We start from the raw sequence: 17,513 nt of genomic DNA on the forward strand, positions 1-17,513 counted from the left end.
AAACCCGCTTGACCTCAAGTAAATCCAATTTCTTTCTCTGGGTCTCATCTGCCCTGTCTTTAAAGTGGGGGCAGGTGGGAAGGAGTTGGGCAGAATGATATCTAAAGGACTGTTCCATGGATGACACTCAGGGCTTCTTGGCCCAAGGCCTCTAGCTAGAGGACAGCCTCAAATAGTCTAGAACATTTACAAACTCACCGAGAGGTCTGTGACTCCAGGGCCAAGCTCAGCAGTGGGCAATGTGGGGTGTCCATCTTCTCCATGCCCTGAACCAGGGTTGGTGGGTTGAGGCAGAGGGCTCTTAGGGTGGGTGCCTTGCTGGCCAGCACCCCCGCCCAGAAGCAGGGAGCCCCGATGGCTGTCATGGTCTCCAAGAAAGACTCCATCATCTGCAGCTCCATCAGGGAATGAACCGTCTCGGGCAGGGGACCGGAAATGGAACACACTACCATGGCTAGCACGCCGTCGCCCAGAGTTGAGGCCTAGGAAAGACTGGGCAATGACCCAGAGGAGCAGGAAAGAATAAGGCTGGAAGCTCGTCCTGCAAGCAAATCTGGAGCTCAGCACTTCCCTCTACTCACTCCCATTTCCCTGCCCCGATTTTCATGACCTTCCAGCAGCAAATTAAAGATGCAGATCTAAGGGGTATTCTAGGTAAACATGGGGTGAGAACAGGGAAAAACAGTATTCTTGACACAGCCTGGGAAAAAGCCAGGAGAGATGAGAAGTTACAAGGTGCTTAAGATCAGCAAATAGGTCATTCATGACCAAGGACATGTCAGAGGACAACCTTGTGGCTTGCTGGGTTGAGTTAGCTGTTTGTCAGCCTTTGGTCACTGGGCTGCTCCAAGTGCCAAGCTGTGATCTAAGGAGACTAACTCTATTATGCACACCATTTCTGGAACATGCTTGGTAAATGGTTGTTGAATGAACTACTGCCCTTTATTGTCTGAAAATTAGGTTCCACAATTCATTAGATTCAGCATACATGGGTGGTAGTGTTTGTGTGCAAAGGAAGAGATGAGGGCTTTGTAATGTAATAAGCTTCCAGGATCCCTTGAGGCAAACTGAACAGTCAACAATAGGGAGATTGAAGGGAGAGTTACAGCCTCCTTTCCTGGAAGAATAATGCCATTCCTCCAAATCAATAAACATCTCTCATCAAAATCTTCCTTGGAAGTAACTGTGTGGTGCACAATTGTCAGAGGGAAGGAGCTAATTCATAGGCCCAGAGTCCCTGGAGAGTCAGTAAGCTGACTTCTTACTAAATTCTGATCATACTACTGAAAATTTCCCTCTTCTTCAATTCCTTTTATTTACTAAACTACTAAAGTTGGGGACACCTTGTCAGTTAAAGTCCTCCTTACTTATCACCTGACCCCACAGAACTAAAGTTATACTTTTTAAAATAATTTGGAGCCCAGCCCTGTTCAGCAACCAACATTGCTGCTCTGGTATTGTAAACAGAGCACTCTTTGCCTAGAATTTACGTCCAAGGACTATGGAACTCATAAAAATTCATAAATTCTTTCCACTTTTGAAGCAAAAGAGCCAAGTAAGCAAATCCTTACTAAAGATGGGATGACTGAGTTATATTTGGGTGCTAAGCAAACCACTGAAAAAACTGGGAAGAAAATTTAGGTCTCATATTTGACAGGTAGTGCCTCCTTGGCCACCAATTAACATTTCAGAATTAACCTATGGTGGACAATGACTTCTGAATCTAAGTATTAGGCTTGCCTTAAAATGCATCATCTAAGTAGGCCAATTGTTTTCCTGTGTGTTACCCTAAACCCCTGCTGTGTTTCTCTTAGGTGCTACTCCCCAAAATTCTCTCATTTCTGTTAGAAAACAGCTTCATATAAAAACTGCCTGTGGTCTATTTACCACATGAATACACCTAGGAAAAGAGGAAGGGAAGGCCTTCCTGTATGGACTCCAATCAACCAGTGAGCATTAAAGAACTACCCAGTGGTCCTTTCCTGTCTTTGTACACACATATTCTTCTTTCTGCCTGGAAAATACTTCTCCCCAAACTCTTCCATGCCTCAATTACTGGAAGAACCCCTACTCATTAGTTACTATTCACTTCAATCATTCTCTGTGAAGCCTTTCCTGACACACCTCCAACCCCATAAGAGTCGTGTTTTCTCCTCTATTCTCCAAACACCGTGTGCCTGTCCCTAATACAGTACTTAACACATAGCTGTTTTTATATCTGCCTCCTCCATCTGAATGGAAGTCCTTAGGAAAGGAACCATGTTTTAGTCATCTCTTTATACCAAACATCTAGTATTGTTAAATTAACAAGACAAAGTTCCTCTTTTTTCTTTTCAAAGATGAGCCTAGCTGGAGAGACAAGCACACACACCAAACAATTATTGGACATCCAGGTGCTACTCTATATGGGGGTAACTGAATGGGGGAAATTAAAGCCCAATTCAGAGTGTCATTGACATTTCCATGAAAGCTGTGATTCATCTTGTTCTACAATTGTCAAAGCCCTAGTCAAATCCTTTTGAAATGTCTTCTGAACTGTGTCCCGTGCATGCCAGGTGCTGTTCAAAAGAGACAGAGCAAGGAAGAGAAGGGCACAAACTCTTACGAATGCTGAAATGAGTGTCACTGAGGCCGGTATGCATGTGAGTGTGTCTGATATGCACACATAAGTTTGAGTGTTGTAGAGATGATATTCCAAAAAAGTGGAGCATCCTTCAGATGAGCACAGGAAAAGAGATTGAGAAGAAACTGAGGGTCAGAAGGCCTGAACAATAGTCAGGTTTATCCCTTTTCTCATACTATTAGTGTGGAAATTATTCTCACACAAAGGGGTTATTATCTCTCAGGCCTGTAGAAAGGGGATATATTGGGGTACAGAGGACTTTCAAGGGAGAAGAAGGAGGTGGGAGGAAATTTGGTAAGTATAGGGAATCTTGGAGTGGGAGGTAGAGGTTATGATGGGGGAAGAGGGGACAGAATTGCTTCAGGACCTGAAGTGAGGTGCTGAAGTTATTCCTGGGCTGGATCGTATCACAGAGCTGTGTGCTGGGATCTTCTGTGCCAACTATAGGTGGGAATTTGAGTGGCAAGGGCTGAGACATGAGGTCAGAAATAAGCTTGTAATGATTTCAGCACCATGGACAAAGAACCTTCCTTCCCTGCTCTAGAATTGAGATCAATGTGTAAGGAGGAAACTGACCCTTCATGTCCACGGGTCTACAGACACCTCAAAGTTATCTTGCCCAATGTGGGTCCACCACCTTCCCTACAAACCTGGCTTCTTCCTCTGGTGCTCCTGTTTTAGAATCACCATCTATCTAATTGCCTAATCTTGAAATCTGGGAGTCATTTTAGACTCCTCTCCTTTTTCCACATTCCACAGTCCCAGTCTTGTTAATTCCACTCCTACCCATAAAAGTCTTTTCAATATACCCCTTTTCCCCATCCATAATGACCCTGTCCAAGTCTAGACGTCCATTGGTGGGAGGGTTGGAATTACTAGAACATCCTCCTTATCTCTGTGCTTCCAGCTATGTCTTTGTCACAAACCTCTTCCCACTTCAACCTACTGTCCATGACAGCTGCAAAGGTGGGTAATCTTTAGAGCACAAACCTGAGCCTCTTACCATCCTGTGCTGGTTGTAAGTCTCTGATTGGGGTGATTTGTTGTCATCTGCAGAGCCGTCAGACACTCTTGGCTTCATCCTGTGCCTTCTCTCACTGGCATTTTTGGAGGTTAAAGGGGATCCGTTGTAGGAGTGGAGAGAGGCTGTGTCGATCCCCAGTGCTGCCAGCACCTGAAGAAAGAGGACAGCAGCTGCAGCCAACAGTATCTGGTTGAGTTTAGCATAAATGTGTCCCCCAGAAATGAGGTTTCACAGGGGTGAGGGCATCTGAAACAGAGGAGGTCAGGATTAAAACCTGGGTGGTTGTGGGATTGAGACATGGTAGGAAGAGCCACCTCTTGGTCACCTCCCTCATTCATACCCTATAGTAGACCCTGTTGATGCCCTGCCCAGATCTCTTTTATCAGGTCAGCACATTCATCTCCAGCCACTTGAGTGTTAGCTGCTAATGGCTTACAGCTACAGTATTCTGCAAAAAATTTCTTTTCACTGTACATTTGGCTGGGGCAGGCATGGGGATACCAAAGGCAAGCCCTCTTCCCTCAGTGTAGGGCTTACTCTGTGGTACAAGTCATGCCCCAGAGCTCACATAGGATCAGGCCGAAGGTAGTCTCTAGCTGAAGCCACTTTCCTATTTAACTCTTCCCTTGTTCCATTCCGTTTTCTTGACTCTCCTTCTGAGAGCATCCTTTAATAAATACATCACTTTCATAACATCTTCACTCAGGTTCTTTTTTTTTGAGAAAAACTGACCTAAGATGATTCCTAAGGTGAGATGAATCTTCCTAAAGTTCCCAAGAATAACAACCTTAATCTAAGTGGCTGGTCCATACTTCTCCCCAATAACATACAGCCTGCAACAGACTTTCCAAAGCTTCATCCCTCACAGACCTCCTCCTCTTTCCGGAGCATCTCAAGGGCCTCCTGGAACTTCTTTTCCTTGGCTTCAATTTCATCAATGGTTGCCTGGTTTTGCTCTTCATATGCCATGGTGACAACAGCCAAGATCAGGTTGACTAGGTAGAAAGATCCCAGGAAGATGACAAGCACGAAAAAGACCATGTAGATTTTCCCAGAAGCCCTCAGGGTCTGAAGATTCAAGAGAAAGAAGAGATATGTACCCAAAGTACATGGGCCCTGGACATTGTCAGGTTCCTCTAGGAAAAATGTAGCCATGTTGGACCTGACCCCTCAGCCTCCAACCAAGTCTGTTTGGGGACATGCCAGTTAATACCTGTTGGTAGAGGCGTTCCCAAGAATCCTGTGTCATGAGGCGGAACAGTGAGAGGAAAGCCCAAGCAAAGGAATCAAAGCTGGTGTAGTTAAAATCTGGGTTGTCAGATGTTTTCAGGCAGAAATAACCTTTAGGGCAGTGGCTGCAGCAAGAACAAAGAAGTTCATCATAAATTGCATAGCTCCTTGCTTACTGGAAAGCAAGGCAGCCCAGGGCTGCAGGAAGATTGGAGTTGAAGGCCTGATATTCCTCTTATGAGCTGGATGACCTTTGACGTTTAGTCTTTTTAGATCTCAGTTTACCTTGCCCATTAAATGGGGATGATAATACTGTCACTTCAGAGTTTCATGCAGAAGGGAGTGACCTGGGGAAGGCCAGCTGACTGCCCAGACATGACCCCATAAGGTGGTAAGCTCTTTCAAAATTCACACGAGAGGAGAGAGAGTCAGTATCAGAAATGCAGACTTAAAACTTGAGCTGGTTGTCATTGCCTGCAGAGTTGTCTATCAAAGGAGAACTCACATTAGCCAAGTTCATTGACCAATTATATATAACAATGAAAACAACATTTTCCATTTACTGATTACTTACTGTGTGCCTCTCTTTCTCCTACATGCTTTACAAACACTATAATTTAATTGTCTCCACAATCCTGTTTTACAGATGTGGAAGCTGGTGTTCAGAGAGAAGTCAGTTAAAACCACAGAGATGTCAATGTACTTACTTAAAAGGAGAAATATAACTGTAGCCTATGAAGAGTGACCTATGAAAGGAAACCAAATTGAAGATGATTGCTTGGTGAGTATTGGGGTGGGAGTGTTGGACTCCTCTCTCTCTCATAATAAGAGGCTAAGTTGATGTCAAGAAATATCTCTATGCTCAGGGCATGTGAGTGCTCTCATCCACCCCAGTAGGATGGCTTGGTCAAGGAAACAGTAATGTCATGTTTGTATTTGGGATTCTACTACTCCAGGATTCCTCCACTAACACCAGCCTCTCGGGCTCTCCTTATTCCATGTGAACACACAATCCCAGTATCCATACAATTGCGTAAGGTCTCAGCAACTTGATTGTAATCAATCCTAATTTTATGTCCAACCTTGGTTCCTAGACTCTGTAGACCCACATTTAAGACAGCCTCTTGATTTGCTCTCCCAAGGAACTAGTCAACCCATCACCCGTACATTTGCTAGTGAACTCTGAGGACAGCCTTATTTGTGCATCTTCCATAGAACTCTACTGTAGTTGCTACACATCAACAGCTAACTACTCTGAGAATTACATGAGACCATGGTGCAAAGCCTCTTGCATGCTACCTTCAGCATACTAAATATGATATATGAAATGCAAATGGAAATTCCTGCTGTTTTTAACCTGAAGCTACCAAAAGGATGGACTGGAATACTACATGTAAAGGAATGCTGAAAATCACCAAGTATTTCCTAGTCCTTGAGACCCCAGGCTTTCCTCCCACAGTGCCACTGGGCAGTGTGGACCTTAGCCCAGGGCTCCGCTTCTCTGTGACCCAGCAGAGGACTCAGGTCTGGTGTTCACAGCATGGCCTCCAGGGCTCACTCTGCCTGTTGTCCTGAGCTGGCCTCTATTTGCCATTCCAGCCTTATCCACTCCTTTACAACCTGGCCAGGACCTGCCCAGCAGGTCTGGCCTATCTTGGAGCTTGCGGAGGAGGTGCCCATGGATGGACCTCACAACTTTACCACAGACAGTGCTTGGGCTACTCTGGAGCTGTCACCATGAAAAATGAAATGCCATTATCCAAATGGGAAAAGGACATTGATAGGGCCCTCAGTTTAAATTTAAGTCAAAGGCAAATAAAAGCTGACATCAGAACAATCCTGTCCCTGAGCCAAAGAACCAAATGCCAAGTGCATTTGTGAAGAAAGAGGCCAAGGAGCCTATGTTGATCATGTTCTCCTGTTTGTCCTCACCTTTTAGCTCTATCTGAGATTGTTTTCCTAGTGAGCTGATTAAGGCAGAGCTCCATACAGGTCCCACTCTTCTTCACTTGGGCAATACAGGAGCTGTCAGCTACTCAGGGAGCGGGGTCATGTGGGCTCTGATCTTCCAGGCCCCCAGCCATGGAGGTAGGAGAAGAAAGCTTTTCAGATCGATTGCCTGAATTCTTTCTGCTTACATCTGTTCCAGTGGTCAAAGCAGCAGACAAACCTGAAGGGTCCTCTACCGCTTTGCTGTCTCACATTCTGTTCTGCCACCCGGAATGGCCTCTATCCAAACCACTTCTTGTCCACCCAGCTTGGAGACACCCTGCCATCTCAACTACTCACCCAGGAAAATTTCCCTGACCTGCCCTGCCTCATACCACCACCTCCCTGGGTTTCCCCAGCCCCTGGAACCTCCAGCACAGCATTGGTTCTCCAGAATGTAGCATCTTCATATGTATATGCATCAGAGCTCACAAACTGGCAGCTTGCACACTGAATTTGGCTTACAGAAATATTTTGTTTGGCCCATAATATATAGACATTTTTTGGAATTGGTAGCCGATGTTTTAGCTGGGAGATTTCACATAAAAATCTAAATTTCCTGTCTCTCTTTTAAAAATTGGAAGAGCTGGAAGCAATGGAACCACATTTTCACATGGCAACCAAAAGCTGAACTGAGCACTGGCTGCCCCCTTTAGATGAGGCATAAACTCTCATTGCCATGGTTCCCACCCAGCCCACTCCTCTTGTTTGTTGTTATGTGTCTGGACTCCGTAAGAATTTGAAATTGCAAAAACTAACGCATATACTTCTTCTTCTGTAATGTGAGGATAATGAAACCCATGTGATGGAGTTGTGATGATTAAACGTGGGCATTTGATACAAAAAAAAAAATGAAATATTAGCTCCTTCCTGGGGTAGATTACAAAAATGGCCACATTTATTTCCCTCCCTGCATTCACATTCCTTTGCAATATGATGTTGCAGCTTCTCCCATCAAGAAGTAGAGTCAAGTCCTTGGATCTGGATTGATCCGTGACTTCCTTTGGTAAATAGAAAGCAGTAGAAGTAACATCGTGCTAGTTCTAAGCCTAGGCCTCAAGAGACCTTGCACATTTCCACTCTTTCTCTTGGAACCCTGCTTCTGCCATGAGAATGAGTACAGGCTAGCCTGTTGGGGGATGAGAGACAACATAGAGCAGAGATAAGCCACCCTAGCTGAGGCCATCCTAGATCAGTTGGCCCCCAGGTAATCTATCCACTGTCTACAAAATGCCCAACATGCTGATGTGCAGAATCTTGAGCTAAATAAATGGCTGGTGTTCTAAGCAACAAAATCTTGGGGTTATTTGTTACACAGCAAAAGCTAACTCATACATTTCCTCCCCAGAGACATGGTATGGCAGAAGCTATGACTTATTCATTTTTGCACCTTCCTCTGGACTCTCTGCCCAGGAAATGCTGATGACAAGAAGGAAAAAGGACTGCTGAGCAATGGTGCTAGGTCATGGGTTGGACGCTCACCCTGCATCAGATCCATTGCCACACAGTAAGGGATCAGAAGTGCCTGGTTTATTGATGTAGAAGTCTGCAAAAGAAAGGAGAAAATGAAAGCTTTGCATATGGTTCTGAACCCTACCACTTGAGCCTTGGGTGGTGAAGGCGGCACACTGTAAGAGTAAGATGAGTTCTCTTGGCTATATACACTCATTGGGCATGCTGGGATACTTAGAAGGGGGAAAGTCCCATCTGGAACGAGAAAAGCTGAGCAGTGACTTCAGCTCCAAGACTCTCCCAGAAGAGGCAGAAAGGTCTGTCCCTGGATTTATGGCTCGTTTCCTTGTAAAAGAGACATTGGGCAACAGAATATGGTGGACTCAAAAGTAAAACACGACTCAGGAGAAGCATTTGAACAGGGAAAAGGAATCAAAATACATGTCTATACAGGTATGCAGGGGAGTCACATCCCTTGCCAGCCAGACCTTCGTCGCCACGGCAGAAATTCCACTCGCGTTTTTCATAAGAAAAGTTACTGGTTGTCTCGTTGAAGGCTGTACAATTCTTGACACATTTGTTCTTGAGATTGCCCTTGAAGAGTTGCAGGCCCACAAGGGCGAAGACGCTCAAGCAGAAGACGGTGAGGATGGTCACATCAGCCAGCTTCCTCACTGAGTGGATCAGGGCCCCCACGATGACCTTCAGCCCTATGAGAAGATGACAGTGATACTCCTACATGGGTCAGTTAACACACGCAGCACACGTTGTGTGCCTGGCATGCTTTCATCTTAGCCATCTTGCCTTCTCATTACATACAGGTGTGAGGTATTTTAAAAACTCTAGGGCAATTCCAAGCCTAGTTCCTTATATAAACCTAGTAATAACCCTAAAAAGCAGGCTGGAAGGTAAAGATTATTGCCCCATTGTAAAGACAAGGCTACTGAGACCCAGGCAATGCATTTCTTATCATGCTAAGCCTAATACATTTCTGACAATAGCAATTTGATTTAAAAAAATAATTGTTGAGTACCTGCTAGTTCCAGGCACTGTGCTAATCATGAGGCTACTAACTTCATTCCAGTCATTTGGCATCTGTCTTTCTGCATTCATCTCACTTCTGGGAGGCAGCTTGAGGCTGGGGACACATGAATCCATGAACCTCAGAGTGTGTGCATGCGTGCATGCACGTGTGCGTGTGTGTGTGTGTGTGTGTGTGAGAGAGAGAGAGAGAGAGAGAGAGAGAGAGAGAGAGATACAAAAGAGATAAAATGAGACAGAAAAAAAAGAGACAGAGACACAAAGACACAGAGAGATGAACATAGCAATAGAGTGAGACCATGAGAGACACTGAGAGAATCACTGAGTCAGATACAGAGAGAATCTGAGAAGGAGCTATGTCAGAGCCAAGCAGGGCTGGCAGCAAAAATGGGGCTCCTGCTTATCTAGGGGATGATTTGCTGCTCTGGCAAATAAAATTGCCTTCTTTGGAGGGCAGATTCATGGGTATTAGAAAGAGGTCTGACTAGAGAAGCAGTCTGGGGTTGAGCCTTGCCTTGTCATCTTGGTCAACAAATAACCCATGAACACTGCTTGTGGCGTCATGGGCTGGGAGCTGAGCAATGGTTGGGGCACTGGCATGTGGTGGAGTAGTCTGACCGTCAAGGGGGAACTCCATAGTATTACCAAGCATAGCATTGTTACACATAGAAGCAGCCTGTAACCAAAGCCTGGGGATAGGAACGGGGTGGAGCGGAATGTGGGGAAGTTGGGAAAGACCATGGAGTCTCCTCGAGGTCAAGCCTCAGCAGAGCCCTGAGGAATGATGATGAGTTAAGAGAGGAGAACTCTTTTGACAGAAAGAGTGGCAAGGCCGGGAGAGGAGCAAAGGCATGGAGTGTTTGTGGAACCACAGGTACATTCTAGAACATGATGTGAGGTGGGTAGAGGAGACAGCTGAGGCAGGAGAGGAAGCCTGGGCAGGTCAGGTCTTGAAAACAAGACTCAGGCTCTTCCTGGCTAAGAGTAGGTGAGAGAGATACCAAGAGTCAGAACTAGCTACTTATTGCCATGGCTGTCTTCATGAAGAAGCTTGTCCTGTGGAAATTGGCAAAGACTTTCCAATCCTTCCTTGAACAGCCAGACACAGAGTGGTAGAAAGGGACTTCCACTCCAGTTTGAGTGTTTATTTTCTAGATGAAGAAATGGATTCTCAGGGGTATCACCTCACTCTCTTCTCCTCTTCAAGGGGAGATAAACCATCAGGCCACAAGGAGGCAGAGTTGAGTCCTGCCTTAGTGTGGTTACCTGGTCTCTAGCCTCACCTTCCCCTCCACCAAGTCAATAGGGGATGAGAAGTATCACTGGGCTACTGGTGACAACAGAGGTCTTAGAAGGACCACTAAGATAAGCTCTAGTGGCCTACTTTTACAGAGAATTATCCAAATTCTCTGTAATCAAGAATTGCTTAATTCTCTTCTCCTCTGTGTGTCCAGAGACAGGACTGAAACTCAAGCTTTCAGATTTATGGAAATGGTGAAAACACTCACCAGACTGCCTTCTCCCTTCCTCTCTATTTCCAAGTTTACAACTTTGGTTTAAGTCATAAATGAGAATCTGACTGGAGGCTTGCCTGACCCCCACAACAAGAATATAAAATGAGGACCTGACTTTCTTGTCATTTATCAAGGGCAAGGCCATGAGGTACTATGGACAGAGCAGTGGTGTAGGACTTGAGACATTAGGTTTCCAGGTCACACTGTGCCTCTTACTAGTGATGAGGACTTGGGATTGTGTTTTCTACTTTCCGAGCCTCCATTTTTTTGTCTTTTAAATGGGGACAATAGTTCATGCTCTGGAACTCTATAGGGCTCTTGTGAAAATCAAAGGTGGACATTAGGTTATGGACACCAACACATGTTCCATGAATAAATGATCTGGTTAAAGCAGCTCACCTGGGATCACAGAAACCGTTTTTAAGGCTCTAAGAACTCTGAATGTCCGCAGGCCCGAGATCCCTCGAAGATCTATTGCTTCACCAACGTATCTGTGGGACCAGAAGTCAGTCAGCATCTCTACAAGGAGAGGGTCCTGAAATGCATGCAGCATAAGTAAAGACAATATAGGGTAACATGAGCCTAGGAAGGACCCAGAATAGATGGAGAATCTAGTAGCACTTTCACCAATAGACCGACACTAACATTGATTTAATTGTTGCAATATCTTTCAGAATGGCCCCTTTGAGAAGATGCATTGTGGTCTAGGTGGCTCCATGTGCTACATGTAAACATGGATATTCAAGCATGCAAGCTTGGCCAACCAGTCTCCTCAGACTCTGGTTCCTCAGGAAAAGAGCTTCATGCCAGGTAGGGACAAGGCTGAGCCTTGTCTGACTCAGTTTGACAGGCCAGTCATCAGCTCAGATGTGAGGTCTCTGACTTCTCCCTGAGGGTGTGAGACTAACCCTGGAGAGTGACTCCCACAGTGATGGTCTATGGCAACAAGACCCAAGGCCATGCGGTTTCAAATGAGAAAGCTGGATGGATAAGGAAACACCCCAGGGTGTGAGCTTGGGCACACCCACAAGCCTCACACAGATGCACAAACAAGTCAGTGTGGAGAAATACTCACGCCAGAGTAATGACACTAAAATCCAGCCAGTTCCAAGGATCTCGCAGGTAAGTAAACTCATTTAGACAAAAGCCTCTTGCCAGTATCTTTATCAAGGCCTCGAAGGTATAAATGACAGTGAAGACATACCTGGGAGGGAAAGTGGAAAGAGAATTAACTGTGCCATGGAGAGAGCTCAGAGGGAGAGCTGCCGTATGAAGATCATTGCGAGGGTGGAGAAGAGGAGGAAGGTGAAGTGAGGAGACGAGAGGCAGACTGAGGGTCTCAGAGGAGCCACACAGATGGGCGGGGTGGGGAGGGATGTGTATGTCCGAGATGATTGGCAACATCTGCTGCCCTGATGGTAGGCAGAGGGCAATGGTAGGTGAAGTTCAGAGCAAGGACCCTCCCATTACATGAGGTTCCCAGAGGCTCCCTGCTCTGAGGAAAGCTGGGGGCTCCTCTTCCAACATGTTGATGGCTGAAGATGCAGAAGAGGGATCAGGTCCCGCTACACTGCTCCTCTCAAACTTCTCTGCTTCCACTGTCTCTGTCTTTTCTTCTCACCAAGCCTGGTCTGCAGGCATTTCTGACCTCAGAAACCCCACTCTAACAGCCATGTAAGGCAGTAAACAACTAGGTGTCATGGAAGAGAAAAGCCTCTAAATCCACAAACATCTTCTCAGGAGGATGGATCTTGTTAAAGGACATTATCTCAAAACAGCCCTTCCATTCCGCTGGGCACTTCGCAGGTTTGGATTGGAAGAGATGGATCTGGAGCCGAGGTGGAGGGGAGGGTAGTGTTTCTCAAATGTTTAGAATCCCTTCGTCACCTACAGAAGTGGTTCTCAAACTCTAGCAAGCATCTGAACCACCTGGAGGGCCTGTTCAAACATAGATTTCTGGGCTCTACCCCCAGCATTTCTGACTCAGTAAGTCTAGGGTCGGGCCCAAGAATGTCTTCTTTTAACAAGTTCCCAGTTGATGCTCATGCCACTAGCCTGGAGAACTACCATTTAGAACCACTGGCCAAAGGGATCCAGATGCGCACATAAATCAAAACATAATTTTAGTTACATTAAAAAATTTTAATTATAAAATTATAAACACTGGTATTAAAAATGGGAAGACTTTTGATTAAATACGGCAGATGAAACACATGTATTTACCTCCATCTTTTCTGATACTCTTCTTAAATGACAATAAAAGAATTTTTTAGAACATAAACCCACTAGGACCAAGATAACAGAGAAAGCAACATCATTTTGGAAATGATAGTGAAGATGGATGAGAGCAGACCCAAGAAAGCTGAAACCTTAGCTGGAAATGGGGAGTTCCCAGAAGCGAGCAAACCCACACTGAAGAACTGCTTAAGAGTTAAAGATGCTGAATACCTCTGAAAGCGGGGTTTGGGGGGAGGGTAGAAGGTAGGGATGAAACAGTGTAAAATCTTTACAAGAGGCAGCTGGTCTTCCTAGACCCCACTCCACACCACCTGTTCAGTGAGGAACTGCCTCCTCTGCTCTGGAAATAGATTGGATGTTCATTATCTCAAGAGCTGAATGAGCAGGGGGAGAGGAGGGAGGGAAGGAATGAGAGAAGAGGGGGAGGGAGAGGGAAAAGGGAGATGTGTGTATGTGTGTGGGAAACAGAGAGAGAGAAAGAGTTTGAAAAAAGAAATGTACACTGAAACAGAAGTACAGAGGAAAATTTAAATAGTCAAAGGCAGACAACCCTCCCACCCACCTGCTTCTTCCACTCAGTAAGTTCCTAGAAGTCTGGCAGTCAGATTAATAGCCCAAGATGCTACACTCTTAATATGGACAGGCAGCCAACAAGCACCAGGAATTTGAAGGATGTTGCTAACACCAGAGAATAAAGAAACCAAACAAGAAAAAAGAAAGAAAGAAAAAAATGAGACAACACAGAAAAAGAGCAAGGAAAAGAAAACCCCATCATTAATAGTTTTAGAGTTAAGAGATGAGAAGTTATTCGGTGCAAAAAACAAAAACAGAAGGCTATAAATAAGAATATTCAGAGAGGAAGAAAAAAAATGGCGTAGATGATAGAGGCTCTGTTCATCCCTCTGGTAACCAAATCAAAGTTGTGACAGAAACAAGGGGTAAAGAGCAAGGAAAATCACCTGGAATCTAGATGAACAAGCCATACAACTATGGAGAGATCTAAAAAATCACCCTGCAACGGCAGAAGGTACGATGGGGCGAGGACACGAGGTTGCCCAGACCGAGTGGCTAAGTGGGACAGAGGCCATGGCAGCGGCAGTGGCAGCGGCAGCTGCAGACGCCTCTTAAAGGGACCGCATCCGCGAGTGAACTTCTGTGGTGACAGACCTGCTCGCTCTGAGCACCAGCACCGGTTTGGCTGCACAGGGGGCACTAGGGACTTACAGGGGGACTTACAGGGGGCACGGAGTTGTTGGAGTAAGGGCCAAGGCAAGACTCACTCTGTAGATAAGTGCGGGTGGTATACATTGTTCCTCTGTTGAGTCCTCCCCCATCCCAGTGAGCGGACTCAGCACCACCATAGTGGAGATGTTATCAAACTGGATAATGGAAGTTGCTCCGCCCAGAGGATTCCCTGAAACTCCGCCTCCCCCAACTCGCAGCCCTGCCCAAGCCACATACAGGTGTGTACTTGCTTAGTCAAGTGCCCTTTGCTGAGCAGCACCTAGACTCACACTGGTGGCAGCTGGCTTCAGTTTCTGGCATAGCCTTTTGAGGTAACTATGAGCACAGCATCTGTGGATTGCTTGCTGAATCTTAACAGGTGGGCCCAGAGGGGCACAGGCTTGGGCTAAACTTGGCCTGCAGCTGAACCCTTCTCAGGACTGTGCCACTGGACACCTACCAAACAAAGCTGTTCTAAGAAAAATGGGAGACTTAAGAGCTTTGCTTAGTACATAGAAACAGACACAGAAGCCAAAATGGAAAGACAAAGAAGCAAAAATCATATTAGAGAACAGAACAGAAATCCAGAAATAATGGAGTCAAGCAATCTAACAGACGCAGAGTTCAAAACACTGGTGATAAAGATGCTCAATGAACTTATGGGAAGTATAGATAATTTCAATGAGAACTTCAACGAAGAGATGAAAAACATAAAAATGGAAATGGAAATTATAAAAGGGAACCAGCATGAAATGAAGAACACATTATCTGAGATGAGAAGTATATTAAATGGAATAAACAAAGTGAATAAAGAAGAGGATCAAATAACCTATATAGAAGAAGGGGAAGCCAAGGACACTCAATCAGAATGACAAGAAAAAAGAAGCCAAGACTATAATAATAATTTAAGGAGCCTATGGGACACTATTAAAGGTAAAAATATCTGTGACATAGGGATACCAGAAGGAAAACAAGATGTTGAAGAGCTATTTGAAGACATAATGATGGAAAACTTCCCTAATCTGGTGAAGGAAATGGACATAAAACCCCAGGAAGCTCAGAGAGTCCCCGAAACCAGGAACCCAAAGAGGCCCACACCAAGACACATGATAATTAAAATGCCAAAGTTTAAATACAATGAGAGAATCTTAAAAGCAGCAAGAGAAAAGCAGTTAGTTACCTACAAGGGAGCACCCATAAGTCTGGCAGCTGATTTCTCAAAAGAAACTATGCAGAACAGAAGGATTCGGCACAAAATATTCAAAGTGATGAAAACCCAGGATCTACAACCAAGAATACGTTATGCAGCAAAATTATCATTTAGAGTTGAAGGACAGATAAAGAGCTTCCCAGACAAAAATAAGCTAAAGGAATTTATCATCTCCAAGCCAGTATTACAGGAAATGTTGGAGGGACTTCTTTAAGAAGAAAAACGTGTATCAAAAACAGGAATAAAGAATGGTAATAACCACATTGCTATCAGCAAGTACCTCAAATGGAAAAGAATTAAGTGTTCCAACCAAAAGATAGAGTGGCTGGATGGATAAGAAAACAAGACCCCCTACATATGCTGCCTACAAGAGACTCACTTCAGATTAAAAGACACACACAGACTAAAAGGACGGGGATGGGAAAAGATATTGCCTTGGTGGACCTAGAGGGTCTTGCGCTGAATGAAATGGGTCGGATAGAGAAAGACAAATATCGCATGATTTCACGTACGTGTGGAATCTAAAGAACAAAATCAACAACAACAAGAAGAGCGGAAATAAACTCATAAATTCAGAAAATATTTAGAGGGATACTAGATGGGAGGGGGGTTGGGAGGATAAAAAAAGGCAAAGGGATTAAGAGGTACAAATGGATAGTTGCAGAATAGACATGGAGATGTAGAGTGTAGCATGGGAAGATGGTTAATAATGTAATAAATATGTAAGGGGGAAGGGGGTACTAGATTTAGTGGGGTGGTCAGTTTGCAAGTTATGTGGATCTCTGATCACTATGCTATACAACTGAAACTGGTATATTATTGTATGCCAACTATAATTGAAAAAACCTCATTGACTTGTACAATGTAATTATAAGCAACTAATTGTCTATTATATTTCAATAAAGAATGGGAAAAAGAATATTAAAAAAACAAACAGAACTTTTGAAAACAAAAATACGATAGCAAAACTAAAACAATAGGAGGGTTGAAAATAAAGTTGAGTAAATCTCATGGAGAGTGGAAAAAAATAAATGGATAAGAGATGATAAAAAGTATGAAAATTAGAGACTCAGACCAATAGGTACAATGTCTGACTGACAGGAAATCTAGAAATAGACAGGAAAAATTATCTAAGAAATAATTTAAGAAAATTTCCACAAACTGAAGGATCTAAGTATTCAGTTATAAACACCCACAAGTATTCAAGAACATGAATGAAAAAGGCTCACATCGAGGCACAACATCACAAATTTCAGAGCATTGTACACAAAGAGAAGAGCCTAACTCTTTGAAGGAGTGAAAATCACAGGTCACATATAAGGGACTGAGAACTAAATATCATCAGATTTCTCAAAGCAACCTTGGAGGTTGTAAGACAATGAAACAATGCGTTCGAAACTTTGAGAAAAATCATTTCTAATATAGAATTTCTCCCCCAGCCAAACTGTTAAGATATGGATAGAATAAAGACAATTATAGATATGTAAAGTTTCAGAAATTTTACTTCCTATCTACCCTTCTAAGAAGGTTACTAGAGGATGTGCTCCACAAAAAACAAGGAAGTAACCAGTAAAGAGGAAGGGATGGGATACAAGGGAGAGACAAATAGAATCCCAAAGAAAATGGAAAAAAAAAAAAACTCCGGGAAAGAGCTGTGCATCAGGCCTAGAGAATTATCTAAGCCAGACTGAGACAGGAGATGGACTGCAAGAGTGATTTCCCCGAGAAAATTTAAAACTGTGGATAACTTGATGTGTTTGAATAAATCGAAGGAATAATTAAAACTCTGAAGAAGAGTTTGGGAATGAATTAGTGGTAAATATATAGGACACTGAACAAACAAAGACGTGAAATCCTTATTAAGTCCAGAGAAAGCAGAAACATTCTGCAAAAAAGAAATGTAATCAAAGTATGCTGTATGCCACAACCGTGAACAGTATTTGCTTAGCAAGGCTATTCTATAGTCTG

The 17,513-nt window shown here is 44.2% G+C and overlaps 1 protein-coding gene across 1 annotated transcript in view; it reads right to left on the bottom strand.

Annotated features, from left to right (window-relative positions):
• Nucleotides 1-17,513, bottom strand: part of SCN10A (sodium voltage-gated channel alpha subunit 10) — a 135,469-nt gene that overhangs the window by 49,493 nt on the left and 68,463 nt on the right. Inside the window, exons 5-12 of the mRNA XM_023527552.1 lie at nt 11,949-12,077; nt 11,273-11,364; nt 8,807-9,028; nt 8,349-8,412; nt 4,861-5,002; nt 4,518-4,715; nt 3,627-3,797; nt 199-492 (exon numbers count right to left, since the gene is read on the bottom strand). Of these exons, the coding sequence (XP_023383320.1) occupies nt 199-492; nt 3,627-3,797; nt 4,518-4,715; nt 4,861-5,002; nt 8,349-8,412; nt 8,807-9,028; nt 11,273-11,364; nt 11,949-12,077 (1,312 nt within the window). The remainder of the gene's footprint in view (nt 1-198; nt 493-3,626; nt 3,798-4,517; nt 4,716-4,860; nt 5,003-8,348; nt 8,413-8,806; nt 9,029-11,272; nt 11,365-11,948; nt 12,078-17,513) is intronic.

This window comes from Pteropus vampyrus, unplaced genomic scaffold (genome assembly GCF_000151845.1).
Source record: "Pteropus vampyrus isolate Shadow unplaced genomic scaffold, Pvam_2.0 Scaffold1, whole genome shotgun sequence".
Lineage (NCBI taxonomy): Eukaryota > Metazoa > Chordata > Mammalia > Chiroptera > Pteropodidae > Pteropus > Pteropus vampyrus.